Genomic DNA, 17,419 nt, shown 5'->3' on the forward strand with positions numbered 1-17,419 from the left:
TTGTTTATTGGTTAAGGTGGCTTTTATCTTTTGTGTCACTCTTGGGAGATTTCCATTTCATGATCATACATGTTTTTCCTCTAGAGAAGCTGGTCTGCCTAGCTTAAATCAGTATGGTGAGGTGCAAAGTAGCCCTCTGTTTTCCTGAATGGATTTACTCTGCCCATATGGCAGGTTAGTGAGTCGCCACGACAGATATGTAATGGGAAAAGGGCTGTGCAGGAGAGGATGTGCGTGATCAGCAGATTTATAGATCAGAAAATGAAATCAGAAGAAAGAATTTCCAGAGTGCCCTTTTCATTTGACAGCTCTCCATGGAGAGGATGTGAAATGGTTTTTTAGTGTTCTTCTCTTTTGGCTTTTGGTTGTTCCAGCATATTTTTTTTAGCAGAGGAGTTGATTTTGCAAGGCGTTAGTGTTCTGGGTGTGGTTTTGCTATATTCCCATTTACAGAAATAATTCTCTCCTTGTAGGATTTGAAGCTCTGCTGTATTTCATATGATAAGATCTTGGTAGTAATTAAATTCCTGAAGACACATCAAGGCTAAAATGGGGATTTGCCAGGCATCAGGTTTTGAGTTATAAGAAGAGGCTATTCAGATGTGATTTAGCTAGTACCGAATCTTTCAATGGAAAGGAAACAAAAAGAAAAGCAGAGCAAGCTAAAGATAGTGTCCTGGTGTATTTAAGTCTGTGCTGTCTTAATATAATACTGTAATCACTAGCTACATGTGACTTTAAATTAAAATTAATTAAAAGTGCAGTCCCTCAGTCTCACTAGCACATTTCAAGTGCTCAGTAGTCACATGTGACTAGTTACTACAGTACTGGACAGCACTGTAATATATTCAGATAGAGAATATTATCAATAATAATTTGTAATAATGAATTCTCTATATTCTCTATATTCTCAATATATCAATGATATATATTGATTGATAGAGAATATATACAGATAGAAAATATTGATATCCCTCTCATTGATATATAGAGAATATATCATTGCAGAAAGTTCTGTTGGACAGTATTAGTCTAAGTGGAAGAATTTGAGAAATAAAATTATTTCTTTGATTTTTATGAAGAGTCTTTCATCCCTATACAATTTCCTGGATTAATGTACTAAGGTTTTAATGTGCAAAAAAATTATCTGGCTGGGTGCAGTGGCTCATGCCTGTCATCCCAGCACTTTGGGAGGCCGAGGTGGGTGGATGATCTGAGGCTGGGAGTACAAGACCAGCCTGACCTACATGGAGAAACCCCGTCTCTACTAAAAATACAAAATTAGCCGGGTGTGGTGGTGCATACCTATAATCCCAGCTACTTGTGAGGCTGAGGCAGGAGAATCGCTTGAACTCGGGAGGCGGAGGTTGTGGTGAGCCTAGATTGCACCACCACTGAACTCCAGCCTGGGCAACAAGAGCGAAACTCCGTCTGGAAAAAAAAAGAAAAAAAAGAAAGAATCATTGAGATTTTAGAAGCCTCTCCAGATTCAGATTCACGAGGACTGGAGTAGTAGCCAGGACATCTGTATATATAACAAGTAGCCTGGGGAATTCGGATGTTGGTAGGTAGTTCAGGGACTACATTTTGAAAGAATATTGAATTAGTGAGAAACTTGGGAATTGCCTACATCTTGATATTTTTCCCTCCCCTTTATTCCTTCATTACTTTCTTTTGTGTCCCAGGAATTAGTTGTAAGCATCAATGTGTGCCCAATTTGCACCCTCAGTTGGTATTAAGTAGCAAAAAGAAAATTCATTTATTTACTATTCCATCTTTTAATGTATGTGTGTTCTGATTTGGCTGTGCACTAAGAAAAGTCAACAAAAATGGTTATTTCAATACTATTCCAGACGGTGTGAGAGGGTAATTCTGACAGAATACTTTTGACCACTAACAGTGGAGCACCCACAAGTCTTGGCATTATAAGGGGGTAAAAACAGAAATATACATAATCTCCTCTCTCAAGATTACAGTATTCCCCCCTTATCCTTAGGGGATATGTTTCAAGACCCCCCACTGGATGCTTGAAACCACAGATAGTACTGAACACTATATATACTGTGTTTTTTTCTATACATACATACCTATGATAAAGTTTAGTTTATAAATAAGGCACAGGAGTAGATTAACAATAACATAATACAGTAGAACAATTACAATAATATGCTATAATAAAAATTATGTGAATGTGGTCTCTCAGAGTATCTTAGTGTACTGTACCACAGGTGACCAAAACCTCAGTAAGTGAAACCATGTACAAGGGGAGACTAATGTATATCTTGTTAGAAAGTGGGTAAACATCCAGAAAAATGACTTAAAGGGTGCTTAGCAGTAAGAAAATCATGATCTGGCTTGATTGAGGGTAGTCCAGGTCGCTTCCCTTTGTATGATTTGAGGGTTTCTTATATAAAGACATGCCTCTGCCATCTGGAACAGGCAATAAAAATGGTTAGAATCTCTAATTTGGTCCTGCGGTATATTTATTTATTGGTGGATTTCGGCACACATAAATAGGACTAGGCCAAAAACGGAATCTGGAAAATTAAAGGGGCTACTCACAGTACATTGGATCTAGAACTTCTCTGGGTTGACCTCATAATCATGAAACTGCATTTGCTCACAGAAATGAAAAGTAGAGAATAAATGGAGGTGAAAGAAATTCACCTTGAGAGACGAATTACCGGCCGGGCACGGTCGCTCACGCCTGTAATCCCAGCACTTTGGGAGGCCAAGGCAGGTTGGATCACCTGAGGTCAGGGAGTTCCAAGACCAGGGGCCTGACCAACACCTGGTGGAAACCCATGGCTCTCTACTAAAAATACAAAAATTAGCTGGGCATGGTGGCACTTGCTTGTAATCACCAGCTACTAGGGAGGCTGAGGCAGGAGATGCTTGAACCTGGGATGGTGGAGGTTGCAGTGAGCCCCGAGATTGTGCCACTGCACTCCGCCTGGGTAACAGAGCCCAAGACTCTGACTCTCAAAAAAAAAAAAAAAAAAAAAAAAAAAAAAAAAAGAGAGAGGAACTCCTTTTTAGGGAATTGAAATTATTTCTTTTTTTTTTTTTTTTTTTATTTTTTTTTTGTTTATACTATATATATATATTTGGAGACAAAGTTCTCGGCTCTTGCTCCCCCAGGCCTGGAGTGCAGTGGCCGCAATCTTTTGGCTCACTGCCCAACTTCCACCTCCGGGTTCAAGGAATTCTGCTGCTGCAGCCTCCCCAGGGTAGCATGAGATTTATAGCGCACCTGCCACCACACCCAGCTAATTTTTTGTGTTTTTTTAGTAGACGATGGGCGTTTTCACCATGTTGCGCTATTGCTGGGTCTCGGAACTTCCCGACCTCAGTGTAGATCTGCCCGCCTTTGGTCTCCCAAAGTGTTGGGATTACAGGCGCTGCAGCCACTGCACCGGGCTATTTTATTATTTTCTTTATGTTTTTATTTTATTTATTTATTTATTTTTTGGAGCGGAGTCTTGCCTCTGTCACCAGGCTGGAGTGCAGTGGCCCAATCTCGGCCTCACTGCAAAGTTCCACCCTCCGGGTTCACGCCATCCTTCCTGTCTCAGGGCCTCCCGAGTAGGTAGGAGGCGACTACAGGCGCCTGCACCACGCCCGGCTAATTTTTTGTAATTTTATTTTTAGTAGAGTTGGGACTTTCACCACGTTAGCCAGGATTGTCTGGATCTCCTGACCTTGTGATTCGCCCGTCCTCGCGCCTCCCAAAGTGCTTGGAATTACAGGCGTGCCCCCGCCCCCGCACCCGCGCCTATTTTTATTATTTTCTTTTTGAGACAGATTCTCGCTCTGTCCCTCAGGCCTGCGAATGCAATGCGCGGTGATCTTGGCTCACTGCAACCTCCACCTCCCAGTTCTATCGATTCTCCTGGCCTCAGCCTCCTGGAGTAGCTGGAGATTACAGCGCTGCCTGCCACCATGTCTGGCTAATTTTTGTATTTTATAAGTAGCGATGGGGTTTCACCACGTTGGTCAGGCTAGCGTCTCAAGCTCTTGACCTCAGGTGACCACCCGCCTCGGCCTCCCAAAGTGTTGGGCACTTACAAATGTGAGCCACCACGCCTGCGCCTTTTTTTTTATTTTGGAGACGGAGTCTCGCTCTGGTCGGCCCAGGCCTGCGAGTGCGCAGTGCGCCGCGCATCTCGGGCTTCACTGCCCAGCCTCCGGGCTCGCCCGGTTCCCGGCCATTCTCCTGCCTCAGCCCTCCGAGTAGCTGCGGACTACAGGCGGCCCGCCACCGCCCGCCCGGCTGAGTTTTTTGTGTTTTGGAACGGGGGTTTCACGTGTTAGCCGAGGGGGGGTCTCGATCTCCTGACCTCGTGATCCACCGCCTTCGGGCACCTCCCAAAGTGTTTGGATTACAGCCTTGAGCCACCGCGCCCGACTTTTTTTTTTTTTTTTTTTTTAAGAGCTTAGCGCCAGGTGTGGTGGGCTCACAACCTACTATCCCAACACTTTTTGGGAGGCCGAAGGCAGGGAGGAGTCACTGCTACCCCAGGACGGTTTCAGACCGAGTCTGGGCCAACACAGTGTTCGAGACCCCCATCTGCTACAAAAAATAAAACAAAATTAGGCTGCGGCTGTAGTGGCATGCACCTATGATCTCATCTACTCTAAGAGGCCTGAGGTGGCGAGGTCAGTTGAGCCAGGAAAGGGTGGAGGCTGCAGTTAGCCAAGATCACACCACTGCCACTCCAGGGCTGGGCTGACAGAGTGAGACCCTGGTCTCAAAACTATATAAATATACAAGTAGATAGATAGATAGGAGACAGGTCTATGTTGGCCAGGCTGGTCTTGAACTCCCTGACCTCAAGCGAAATCCTTCACCTCAGGAAGCTCGCGCAAATACAGTGTGCAACGCCACAAGGGGGGCAGGGGCATGTCGCGCACAGGCGCTAGGGGAATTTTAAGTTCTTGTTAGAGTGTGAGACAGAGAACTGAATATACGGAGAAGTCCTCTTGTAAAGTTACGCGCGACAGATGTGTGTAGAAGGAAGTTTGTTGTGACATTTTGTACATATGTAGATTCGCGGTGGTAGACGAGTGTCCCTGAGCACGCTGCGCCACGGTGCCTCCTCCCCCATCGCCAGGTGCCTGATTAATGTCTCTGAACTTTGGAGAGGCTGTGAGATGGAGACTCAGGGATCACGCGCGACGTGTAAAACTGTAGTCATAGTGAGCCAGCTGGTCCAGAGTCGAGACCATCCTGGGCGGCCACATGGTGAAAACGCCCATCTCTTGTTTACTAAAATACAAAAAAATTAGCCTTGCGGGCATGGTGGGCGCGCACCTGTTGTAGCCCGCTACTCGGGAACGGCTGAGGCAGGAGAATCGCCTTGAAACCCGGCAGGGGTGGAGGTTGCGCCCAGTGAGGCTGAGATTCACGCCACTGCATTCCAGGTCCTGGTGACAGAGCAAGAGCGGTCTCACAAATGAAAAAATATAAATAAATAAATAAATAAATGAATACGTGTTTAGCTTCTTTTCCCTGGAGAAATTGCCCATAAGACTTCTCTGATGAACAATATTGAAGAAGTATTATGGGGAGGGAAATAAAAGAAAACATGCTTAGGATGTTACTACTATTTTAAAAAGCATTTTCATATATATCAGCTGGAAGATTTGTTGCTTTTTTTTCTTTTGTTTCGGTAGTTTGGTTAAATATTATAATACCAGTAGCCACTTCGCCTCTTGTCCTAAGTCATATTTGTCCAGTTCTTTTTTTTTTTTTTTTTTAATTGAGACAGAGTCTCGCTCTGTCGCCCCAGGCTGGGGGGCAGTGGCCGGATCTCAGCTCACTGCAAGTTCCGCCTCCCGGGTTTACGCCATTCTCCTGCCTCAGCCTCCGGGTAGCTGGGACTACAGGCGCCCGCCACCGCGCCTGGCTAGTTTTTTGTATTTTTTTTTAGTAGAGAAGGGGTTTCACCGTGTTAGCCAGGATGGTCTCGATCTCCTGACCTCGTGATCCGCCCGTCTCAGCCTCCCAAAGTGCTGGGTTACAGGCTTGAGCCACCTCACCCGGCCTCTGTCCAATTCTTTACTTACCTATCCTTTCAGTAAAGAAGGTAAAAGTTTTCCCACCCTTACTGCAAGATGCAGATGTTCTTTTCAAAAAGACAGATGTTGGCTGGGTGCAGTGGCTCACACCTGTAATCCCAGCACTTTTGGAGGCTGAGATGGGAGGACCACTTGAGGTTAGCTCAAGACCAGCTTGTGCAACATAGTGAGATGTGTCTCTAAAAATACAGGCCGGGTGCAGTGGCTCATGCCTGTATTCCCAGCACTTTGGGAGGCCAAGGCAGGCAGATCACTTGAAGTCAGTAGTTCGTTCAAGACCAGCCTGGCCAACATGGTTAAACCTTGTCTCTACTAAAAATACAAAAAGATTGGCCGGGTGTGGTGGCATGCACCTGTAACCCCAGCTTCCTGGGAGGCTGAGGCAGAAGAATCGCTTGAACCAGGGAGACGGAAGTTGCAGTGAGCTAAGATTGCGCCACTGCACTCCAACCTGGGCAACAGAACGAGGTTCTACCTCAAAAAAAAAAAAAAAGCATAAAAAATAAAAAACATTAAAAAACACATATACGGCCGTACAGGCTTATGCCTGTACTCCCAGCACTTTGGAAGGCCGAGGTGGGTGGATCACCTGAGGTCAGGAGTTCAAGACCAACCTGGCCAACATCTTGAAACCCCATCTCTACTAAAAATACAAAAATTAGCCAGGTGTGGTGGCGCAGCATCAGTAATCCCAGATACTCGGGAGGCTGAGGCGAGAGAATCGCTTGAGCCCGGGAGGCAGAGGTTGCAGTGAGCTGAGATCCAGCCACTGCACTCCAGCCTGGGCAACAGAGTGACTCCGTCTCAAAACAAAAAAACCACATATACAATGTTCCTTAGTCATGTCTCATAAAAATGATACTTTGTACTGGTGAGGACTTTATTTTTTCTCATTTTATCTTATATCCTGTTATCTCTGCTTTGAAAACATTGCAATCAACCTAAAATTGACATTTTATTTGAGGCTCTTCATCTCTCCCACTGGTATGTGAAACACCATAAAGTTTCAAATTTGTGCTAACCCTTCCGTAAGATTCTTCCTTTTTAAGTAATTTAACTGTCCTGTAGTTCTCTGCTTTTATACCAAATATGCCTTTTTTTAACTTTCAAAGGAACCAATTTGGAATTGAAAATGAATGAATCTAGAGTTGAAATACCAATTGCAAGTCTTTTTTTCTTTTAAGGAAAATATTTTCTAAGTTTTCTTTTCTTTTGGGGGGACTGTCGTGACAGGCTGAGAGAGTGGCGACTTCTATAAGACATGGATAGATGCAAACATGTAGGGCGGTTACGGCTCGCCCAGGACCACTCCATCCTGAACCCTCAGAAGTGGTGCTGCTTAGGGTGCGCCACCACCGAGTCGGTGTGGGCCTGCCTCAAGTGCTCCCACGTGGCCTGCGGCCGCTACATTGAGGACCACGCCCTGAAACACTTTGAAGAGACTGGACACCCGCTAGCCATGGAAGTCCGGGATCTCTACGTGTTTTGTTACCTGTGCAAGGACTACGTGCTCAATGATAACCCAGAGGGCGATCTGAAGCTGCTAAGAAGCTCCCTCCTGGCGGTCCGGGGCCAGAAGCAGGACACGCTGGTGAGACGCGGGCGGACGCTGCGGTCCACGGCTTCGGGTGAGGACGTGGTCCCGCCGCAGCGCGCTCCTCAGGGACAGCCGCAGATGCTCACCGCTCTGTGGTACCGGCGCCAGCGCCTGCTGGCCAGGACGCTGCGGCTGTGGTTCGAGAAGAGCTCCCGGGGCCAGGCGAAGCTGGAGCAGCAGCGGCAGGAGGAGGCGCTGGAGCGCAAGAAGGAGGAAGCACGGAGGCGGCGGCGCGAGGTGAAACGGCGGCTGCTGGAGGAGCTGGCCAGCGCCCCTCCGCGTAAGAGTGCACGGCTGCTCCTGCACACGCCTAGCGACACGGGCCCGGCCGCCTCGCGCCCCACCACCCTCCCTACCTCACGCAGAGCGCCCGCCGCCACGCTCAAGCTGCGTCGCCAGCCTGCCGTGGCCCCGGGCGTCACGGGCCTGCGCAACCTGGGCAACACCTGCTACATGAACTCCATCCTCCAGGTGCTCAGCCACCTCCAGAAGTTCCGAGAATGTTTCCTCAACCTTGACCCTTCCAAAACGGAACATCTGTTTCCCAAAGCCACCAACGGGAAGACTCAGCTTTCTGGTAAGCCAACCAACAGCTCAGCCACAGAGCTGTCTTTGAGGAGTGACAGGGCCGAGGCATGCGAGCGGGAGGGCTTCTGCTGGAACAGCGGGGCCTCCATTAGTCGGAGCCTGGAGCTCATCCAGAACAAGGAGCCAAGCTCGAAGCACATTTCCCTCTGCCGTGAACTGCACACCCTCTTCCGAGTCATGTGGTCCGGGAAGTGGGCCCTAGTGTCGCCCTTCGCCATGCTCCACTCAGTGTGGAGCCTAATCCCTGCCTTCCGCGGCTACGACCAACAGGACGCGCAGGAATTTCTCTGTGAGCTGCTGCACAAGGTGCAGCAGGAACTCGAGTCTGAGGGCACCACACGCCGGATCCTCATCCCCTTCTCCCAGAGGAAGCTCACCAAACAGGTCTTAAAGGTGGTGAATACCATATTCCATGGGCAGCTGCTCAGTCAGGTATGTGTGTGCCTACCATGACAATGAGAGGCTTGTATGTTAGCTTGGGCTTCCTGTGAGTGTTTTCCCCTGGTTATTGGGCTAGTAAGAGTAGCCAACATTTGCTGTGATTATGCATTTTTGAGGGTGGCCGTTGTACCTTTTATTCTACTGTACATTATGATGGCCTTTTGGGGAAACTTGCCTAGTGTCTTTCCGGCCAGATTTTTAGTTTAACTTGCCACATTGCTTAATTTTCAGTGAATATCTTTAACTGTTATTGAAGATATGGGTAATATAATATTCTCATTGTTATAATTAAGTACTTTGTTGGTGTGCCATCCTTTGATCAATTTTAGGGAACAGAGTTTGCCTGTAACTCTGGTTCCATAATAGTTTGAAAGAGCTGTCTCCCTTCTTTACATACAAGGAAGGAAGGTAGCTAGGAGCATGCTAAAGACCAATGCAAGCCTCCTTCCTGTTCCCCATTACCTTTTATTTCCTGAATCTTTAGCCATGTAACCTAAGCAAAGATTCTGAGATAAGGCCTTGTGAGAATATGCAGAAAGAGTATTTTTATAGTTAAAAAAAAAAAAAAAAAAAAAAGGGCGCGGTGGCTCACGCCTGTAATCCCAGCACTTCAGGAGGCCAAGGGGGGTGGATCACCTGAGGTCAGGAGTTAGAGACCAGCCTGGCCAACATGGTGAAACCCGGTCTCTACTGAAAATACAAAATTAGCCGGGTGTGGTGGTGCATGCCTGTAATCCCGGCCACTTGGGAGGCTGAGGCAGGAGAATTGCTTGAACCCAGGAGGCAGAGGTTGCAGTGAGCCGAGATCGCGCCATTGCACTCCAGCCTGGGTGACAGATGGAGACTCTGTCTCAAAAAAAAAAAAACCAAAAAACAAAAAACGTGTTGGGGGGGGCAGATTGGTGGGCAACTTAAGAGATTCAGGTAAAATCTCTACACTATGCTTGTGTCCTGGTTTTTAGGGTTTTGAAAGAATGATGGATGGTATGGAAAGGGAAAATTTAATTAGGTTTTTGTTTTTGAGCATGTAAAAGGGGAGTATTTATTAGCACTTCTTCTGTCTCCCCTCCCCTTAGGAAGAAAGGTGCACCTGGGAAGGTTATAGTGGGAATGGAAGTCTAATCACAGCATTTTGAGGCTGTGCAGACAGAGGAGTTCAGTGTAGGGCTTCTGCAAGTAACAAAGGCAAAAAGAGAGGCATGCTGGGCTCTATGGAAGGTCTAAAGTCAAGAGGAGGAATTACAGGGTGAGGGAAGTAGGCAAGGACCTGCAAATTCTCTATATCAGACTGATCCCTTGAGAGACTGCATAATAACTTGCAGTCTGTGCTACTGTACTGTTGAATGGTAGAGCATATTTTGGGAGAGGAGAAAGGCGGGTTGGTATAGTCTCTATGCAGTATGGTTTTTAAATTCCAGCTAGCATCCCATAGTTAGAAATGTACATCAGAAGTAATATACTCTAATTCTTTTAAAGTTATGTTTATTATTTTAATATTACTATTTTTTGAAAATTATACACTTAGTTTTGATAAAGTGTGTCTTTTATGAAGCAAGTAAAACTGTACGCAGGAAGCATGGAAGTTACATAATCTGTAAATTAATCTTTTCATTCTAGGTCACATGTATATCATGCAATTACAAATCTAATACCATTGAGCCCTTTTGGGACCTATCCCTGGAATTCCCTGAACGCTATCATTGCATAGAAAAGGGGTTTGTCCCTTTGAATCAGACAGAGTGCTTGCTCACTGAGATGCTGGCCAAGTTCACAGAGACAGAGGCCCTGGAAGGGAGAATCTACGCTTGTGACCAGTGTAACAGTGAGTGCTGTGTGGAGGAGGGGGTGTAGTGGGGAAGTATAACTGGAATATCAGTTTAACGTGCTGCTTTGTCCTCTTTAGTCAAAAGTAACCCTAATGATATTGAATGGTTCTAAAGCATCTTTTAAAGATCTCTTCCTCCCATTTTCTAAAAATCAAAAAACATGGACTTGTTTTAATTATGTATTAAAAAACAAAACAAGGCTGGGCGTGGTGGCTCATGTCTGTAATCCCAGAACTTTGGGAGGCTGAGGCGAGCGGATCACTTGAGGTCAGGAGTTTGAGACCAGCCTGACCAACATGGTGAAACCCCATCTCTACTAAAAATACAAAAATTAGCTGGGCGTGGTGGCAGGTGCCTGTAATCCCAGCTACTCGGGAAGCTGAGGCAGAAGAATCGGTTGAACCCGGGAAGTGGAGGCTGCAGTGAGCCAAGATCACGCCATTGCACTCCAGCCTGGGCAACAGAGTGAGACTCTGTTTCAAAAAACAACAACAACAATAACAGAAATGAAACAAAGACCTAGGAGTTGATTGACCGCCTGATTGACATTAATTGTCATCTTGGAAGGGATTTTAAAGTGTGGCTTCTGAAATGGGGACTCTGAGAATGTTGGTACTTAGCTTCTTAGTGCTATGGGGCTGCTGCGTAAATTAATGAATGTAGAGTCCAGCAGTTCTTACTTAATCTAAACTCAGATGGAATAGCCTTTCTGAGGGATGCGATATCAGAAAAGCATGCTTTTGTACTGAACTGGTAGACTTAATGTCTGTCAAAAGTGATGCTAAAGATTGGTACAGTGGAACCAAGAAAGTAAGTCTTAAGGTACATTGCTCAGTGGCAGCTTCATGAAATATTTTCTGCATTTTTTTTTATTCTTCACATGCCTGAAAATTTCACATTTCAGAGAAGGTCATAAGGAAGTATTTCTGGGCCGGGCGCGGTGGCTCACGCCTGTTATCCCAGCACTTTGGGAGGCCGAGGCGGGCGGATCACGAGGTCAGGAGATTGAGACCATCCTGGCTAACACGGTGAAACCCCGTCTCTACTAAAAATACAAAAAAAAAAAAATTAGCCGGGCGTAGTGGCAGGCGCCTGTAGTCCTAGCTACTCGGGAGGCTGAGGCAGGAGAATGGCGTGAACCTGGGAGGCGGAGCTTGCAGTGAGCCGAGATCGGTCCACTGCACTCCAGCCTGGGCGGCAGAGCGAGACTCCGTCTCAAAAAAAAAAAAAAAGGAAGTATTTCTGTGTTGTCTGTAATTTTAAAATGGAACTCTTTACATATGGTTACAGAGGCATGTTATACAGGGCCCTTCCATCTTGCCACACTAACACTTAATGCTTCTGCTAACCCAGTATGGACAGAGGAAATGCAGAGCAAATATGTGGATGCTTATGTTTGGGGGTTGTGGCATATATAGATTTGGAAACTAAAAGTATAAAGTTAATGGATTGTACAGAGACCTAGAAATCCATTTTCAGTCACATAATAGTTTAGATTACCAGTTTTGAAGAAAATAAAAATGTTAGGCCAGGCGCAGTGGCTCATGTCTGTAATCCCAGCACTTTGGGAGGCCCTAAGGTGGGCGCCACTGCACTCCAGCCTGGGTGACAGAGCCAGATGCTGTCTCAAAAAAAAAAAGGCTAAATTGTGGGAAACCTGTTCCGCTCTTTGAAGAATCAGAACAAAAATCAAAAGTCAGGCTTGAGGCCAGGTGCAGTGGTTCATACCTGTAATCCCAACACTTTGGGAGGCCAAGGCAGGAGGATTGCCTGAAGCCAGGAGTTTGAGACCAGCCTGGGTAGCACAGCAAGACCTCTTTTAGGAAAAAAAGAAAAAAAAAAAAAAACCCACAAAGTTATGCTCGGTATCATTTTGCCATTTCAAAACAAAATTTGAAATTTTATACCCGGCTAACTGTAGACTCACCTATCCTGTTCCATTTTGAGATACAGAGTCAGGTGAATCAAATTGTTCATTAGAATAATATTTAAAAAACAAAAACAAAACAACAACAACAAAAAAGAGTGATTCCTGAAGCCTTTTACTTGTAATGAACAAAAGAATATTAACAGCTTTAACTCCATCATTTTTGGATATGATAGATTAGGCAAGAAATAACTTTGGTTTATCTTTACAAGAAAGGATTGTTCTTTGGTTGTCAGATGTGCCAATTTATCAGGATTTCTCTAGGCAAGTGCAAATAATGCCAGAGAAGGAAACCAACCTATGGTGAGGAAATGAGATGCATTGATCTGCTAACTGTCAGTCTTCTACCTGTCTTCCTGGACAGCTTAATGAAATGGAGACAGAACTGATCAATCTCAATTGAATCAGTAATTTATTTTTCTTTGTGAATTTCATTTTAGGGAAACAAAGCCTGACTCTATATTGTCTTCATCTTAGCTCACATACTCCCTCTGCTGAGGGTGGCAGTCACTGCCAGGGTTCCTAGCCAGAGCTGCAGTAATTTTCAAAAAAATGGTGAATAGGAATATAAAATAAGGCCAAGCCCCTCTTTGAATTCCATTTCTGTTCATGCCAGCACATACTGTGACTACACACCCTGGTAAAAGCTTCTCCAATGGCACAACTCATTCTGATGCAATCTATTATGAGAAGCTGCACCTCCACATCCTATTGTCACAGAAAGCTTTGTGATACATCATCTGGCTGTGATTTGCTACCTTTCATGAGTAGTACAGACAGGACTGGGAATCAGATGCCCAGCTCTTCAAACACTGAGCCCATGATATCAACAGCTCAAGACAATTAGCAGGGACTGCCGTAGAACACTAATTTTCTACTCTCATCCATTTACCAATTTAATATAACAAAACAGTCATCAGTAAATGGTTACAGGAAAGGCTTCTGATAGAAACTAAGATAACTCTATTTCCATTGTTTATTTGCTGAAATTTAGAAATGCATTTCCTCAAGGCTGGGCACAGTGGGCTCACACCCACAATCCCAACACTTTGGGAGGCCAAGGTGGGAGGACTGCTTGAGGCCAGGAGTTCAAGAAATGCATTTCCCCCACATTTAGAAACAAAATTAGAGACTGATCACTGGTTCTGCTTTGGAGTAGATGAATTTAGCCACCTGTCAGCTTTGTCCTTGCATGTCCAGCAGTGTGCTTTTATCTAGGAAATATGTTTCAAAAACTTTTAGGCACAGCATAAAAATATAGAACCAACAGTTTATTTTCTAAATGTTTGAATATGCCATAAGCAAATCATGCTAAAGAAAAATGTGTTTAAACACTCTATCATTTAGTGATCTTATCCTTTTTTTCCTAAGCCTGAAATATATGCATTATTCCCTATTTTACTGGTTAGGAAACGGAGGTTCAGAGTTTTGAGTAACTTATCCATTAGCACACAACTAGTTGTGAGCAGGTAGTAGAATTAGGCTTACCTAGTGCAAACAAAAGGCTTCTTAAAATCATATTGTGGGGTATCATAATTGAAGTTATAAGCCATTGTGAAGACATGGAGCCTTAAAATATGCTTCTACTCTATGTGCTTGCTGTTGCATGTTCCATTATATTCCATTATACGCAAAGTTCCTGATGGCAAAAATTGGAAAGATTTGAGTTGCTTGTAACAGTCGACCCAAATAACAATGACTTAAAATGAGAGATATTATTATAAAAAAAGTCTGAAGGACATTCAGGGCCAGCATGGTGGCTGCATGGTCATCAGTGACCCAAGCTATTTCTGTCTTTCTGTTTTACTATCCTGTTGCAAGACTTCTGTCTTCAAAGTTACCTTTTGGTCCAGGAGGAATTCCAGTAGTTTCAGATAGTGGGAAGGCCAAAGGGATGCACCTTACAAGTGAGTCAGCCTTGTATAAGCAGAGTCCCACACAGTCATTCCTTTCATCTTAGCCAGAACTTCCATGGCCACACCATGCAGGCTTGTGAAGCCGGGAAATGCAGTCATAAAGAGGGTCACATTGCACCCCCAAAAAATTGAGGTTCAGATACTGAGAAATATGGAGAATGCATATTGAATGGCAAGTCACTGTCTCTGCCATAGCTAGAAAAAACTCCTCACAACCTATGTCTTATACCTTCCCAAACCACATAGGCAAACGACGAAAATCCAATCCCAAACCCCTTGTTCTGAGTGAAGCTAGAAAGCAGTTAATGATCTACAGACTACCTCAGGTTCTCCGGCTGCACCTTAAAAGATTCAGGTGAGCTTGCTGTGGGAGTCCTAGCTGGGTGAGAGCTGTGGGAATAGCTGCTCCAAAGGCTTTGGTGAGGGCAAATGTCTTCTGTGGTGTTGGGAGGGGAAGCCTGTTCACTTGAGACCTTGTGTTTCCCATGGAGATTAAATCATTCACATCCACTAAGGCAAATTAATGTGGGAGCCCAGCAGGACTGGGCTTTTGCTCTCATGCTCCTGTGTAATTAATTATCCAGCCTGCTTAAATCTGTGCTTAAAGATTTTCTAGCTTGGCTTGGACTTATGTAGATTCATCTTCAGGATGAAATATAAAATAATCTGGAAAAGAAGGGCAGGCAGGAAACTACAAAAAGACTGTTGCTTGAATTGCTTGTTTAGGGATCTCTAGGTTTAGAGTACTTCATGGAACATTCACAGCAAATAAATGGGCCAGGCGCAGTGGCTCATGACTGTAACCCTAGCACTTTGGGACGCCAAGGTAGGCAGACTGCTTGAGCTCAGGAGTTCGAGACCAGCCTGGGCAACATGGTAAAACCCTGTCTCTACAAAAAATACAAAAATAAGCCAGGCGTGGTGGTGTGCACCTATAGTCCCACCTACTCGGGAGGCTGAGGTGGGAGGATCACCTGAGCCTGGGAAGGTTGAGGCTGCAGTGAGCCTTTATTGATCGCACCACTGCACTGCAGCCTGGGCAACAGAGAGACACCCTGTCTGAAAATAAATAAATAAATAAATAAATAAATAAATATGAACATTGATTACCACCATTTTATTGATGGGAAGACCAAAACCAGAAGGTTTAATTTTCTCAGTTCCTGGTTTTATTAATACCTACCTCTACCTACAATTGTATATGCCGGTTTTTACTAGTAACAAGCTTATATCCATGTTCTAGGTGGTCTGGCCGTAACCATCGAGAGAAGATTGGGGTCCATGTCGTCTTTGACCAGGTATTAACCATGGAACCTTACTGCTGCAGGGACATGCTCTCCTCTCTTGACAAAGAGACCTTTGCCTATGATCTCTCCGCAGTGGTCATGCATCACGGGAAAGGGTTTGGCTCAGGACACTACACAGCCTATTGCTACAACACAGAGGGAGGTGCGTGCGCTTTACTCTGTGGGGTGGGGGACACGGAAAGGGGTTATTTGTCCACATTTTATTGTTTTCCTTTTATTTCCATCCCATGGATTACCTAGAGGGAAATTACATACATGAAAATCCAGTGGCAAGAATTGTGAAAGTTGGGTCAGGCGCCGTGGCTCACACATGTAATCCCAGCACTTTGGGAGGCTGAGGTGGGTGGATCACCTGGGGTCAGGAGTTTGAGACCAGCCTGGCCAACATGGTTAAACCCTGTCTCTATTAAAACAGTACAAAAATTAGCCGGGAGTGGTGGCGGGCACTGGTAATCCCAGGTACTCAGGAGGCTGAGGCAGGAGAATCGCTTGAACCTGGAAGGCAGAGGTTGCAGTGAGCCAAGATTATGCCACTGCGCTTCAGCCTGGGTGACAGAGCAAGACTCTTATCTCAAAAAAAAAAAAAGAATCAGGAAAGTTGGATTCAAATTTTGGGTATATCACTAAGTGACAACATATGGTTGTTCTAAGAATTAAAAGGAACTGACATGTAAAAGTGCTTAGAACAGGACCTAGGCCCTGTGCAATGGCTCACGCCTGTAATTCCAACACTTTGGGAGGCAGAGGCAGGAGGATTGCTTGAGGCCAAGGGTTCAAGACTAGCCTGGGCAACATAGTAAAAACTTACCCAGGTGTAATGGTGTGCACCTGTGGTCCTAGCTGCTTGGGAGGCTGAGGTGGGAGAATTGCTCGAGCCCAGGAGTTTGAAGTTGCAATGAGCTGTGATTTCACCACTGCATTCTAGCCTGGGCAAGAGAGTGAGATCCTGACTCAAATAAATAAATAAAAAGAGCAGTTGCCTAGCACATAGTGCTTATTCAGTCAGTGTTTGAGGATATTGTAGTATTATCAAAAATATTGGTTATTGATAATATTACTATTGTTGTGGTAATGCTACTTCTCCACACCCGTTTCCTTCTTGGTTATGCAGAAAGAGTAGAACCTGTGTAACCTCAAGATGCTGTATGAATCTCACTAGCTGCAGCTTATAAAGCTGAGAACATTTACTGAGCACTTACTATGTTCTTACTACTTCCCCTGCCATGGGAAGTGTGGGGATGCAAGGGCCCCTCCAAAGGAGCTTTAGGTCCTCATCCTCCAGAGTGGAGTCTTCCAGCTACTGCACTGAGTGATAGGCTGCAGATGTGTTTTCAGCTGTTCACTGTTCTTGAACTGCACAGCCCTTGGGGCAGCCAGAGCCTGTGAATAAATACTTTTTTGTTCCTTCTAAATTTTCCTTTATCACTCCCCTCTATTTCCATTTCTCGTCTCCTCCTCCCCTTCCTCCTCATCTTCCTCCTCATCTCCCCATTGCTTAGCCTGCAGTATTGCAGCTATCTTTCTAGAAGGCTCTAGTGGACAATGAAAAAGCCTGAAGAAAACAAAGATAAAAATTGCAGTCAGTCGGCCAGGCGTGGTGACTCACACCTGTACTCCCAGCACTTTGGGAGGCCAAGGTGGGCGGATCATGAGGTCAGGAGATCGAGACCATCTTGACTAACATGGTGAAACCCCGTCTCTACTAAAAACACAAAAAATTAGCCAGGTGTGGTGGT

At 45.2% G+C, this 17,419-nt stretch overlaps 1 protein-coding gene across 9 annotated transcripts in view; it reads left to right on the forward strand.

The window, feature by feature from the left end:
- The window catches only part of USP49 (ubiquitin specific peptidase 49), a 112,123-nt gene that overhangs the window by 87,422 nt on the left and 7,282 nt on the right, over window positions 1-17,419 (forward strand). For 7 of the 9 annotated variants that reach the window (XM_017878255.1, XM_017878261.1, XM_017878259.1 and 4 more), the window contains 4 exons: window positions 7,315-8,698; window positions 10,325-10,529; window positions 14,623-14,731; window positions 15,620-15,825. In XM_017878255.1, the coding sequence (XP_017733744.1) occupies window positions 7,343-8,698; window positions 10,325-10,529; window positions 14,623-14,731; window positions 15,620-15,825 (1,876 nt within the window). In that variant the 5' untranslated portion in view covers window positions 7,315-7,342. The remainder of the gene's footprint in view (window positions 1-7,314; window positions 8,699-10,324; window positions 10,530-14,622; window positions 14,732-15,619; window positions 15,826-17,419) is intronic. The other 2 variants (XM_017878263.1, XM_017878264.1) reach the window with 2 other exon arrangements.

The sequence above is a fragment of the Rhinopithecus bieti genome, unplaced genomic scaffold, assembly GCF_001698545.2.
Source record: "Rhinopithecus bieti isolate Rb0 unplaced genomic scaffold, ASM169854v2 scaffold_9981, whole genome shotgun sequence".
In the NCBI taxonomy this organism is placed as follows: domain Eukaryota; kingdom Metazoa; phylum Chordata; class Mammalia; order Primates; family Cercopithecidae; genus Rhinopithecus; species Rhinopithecus bieti.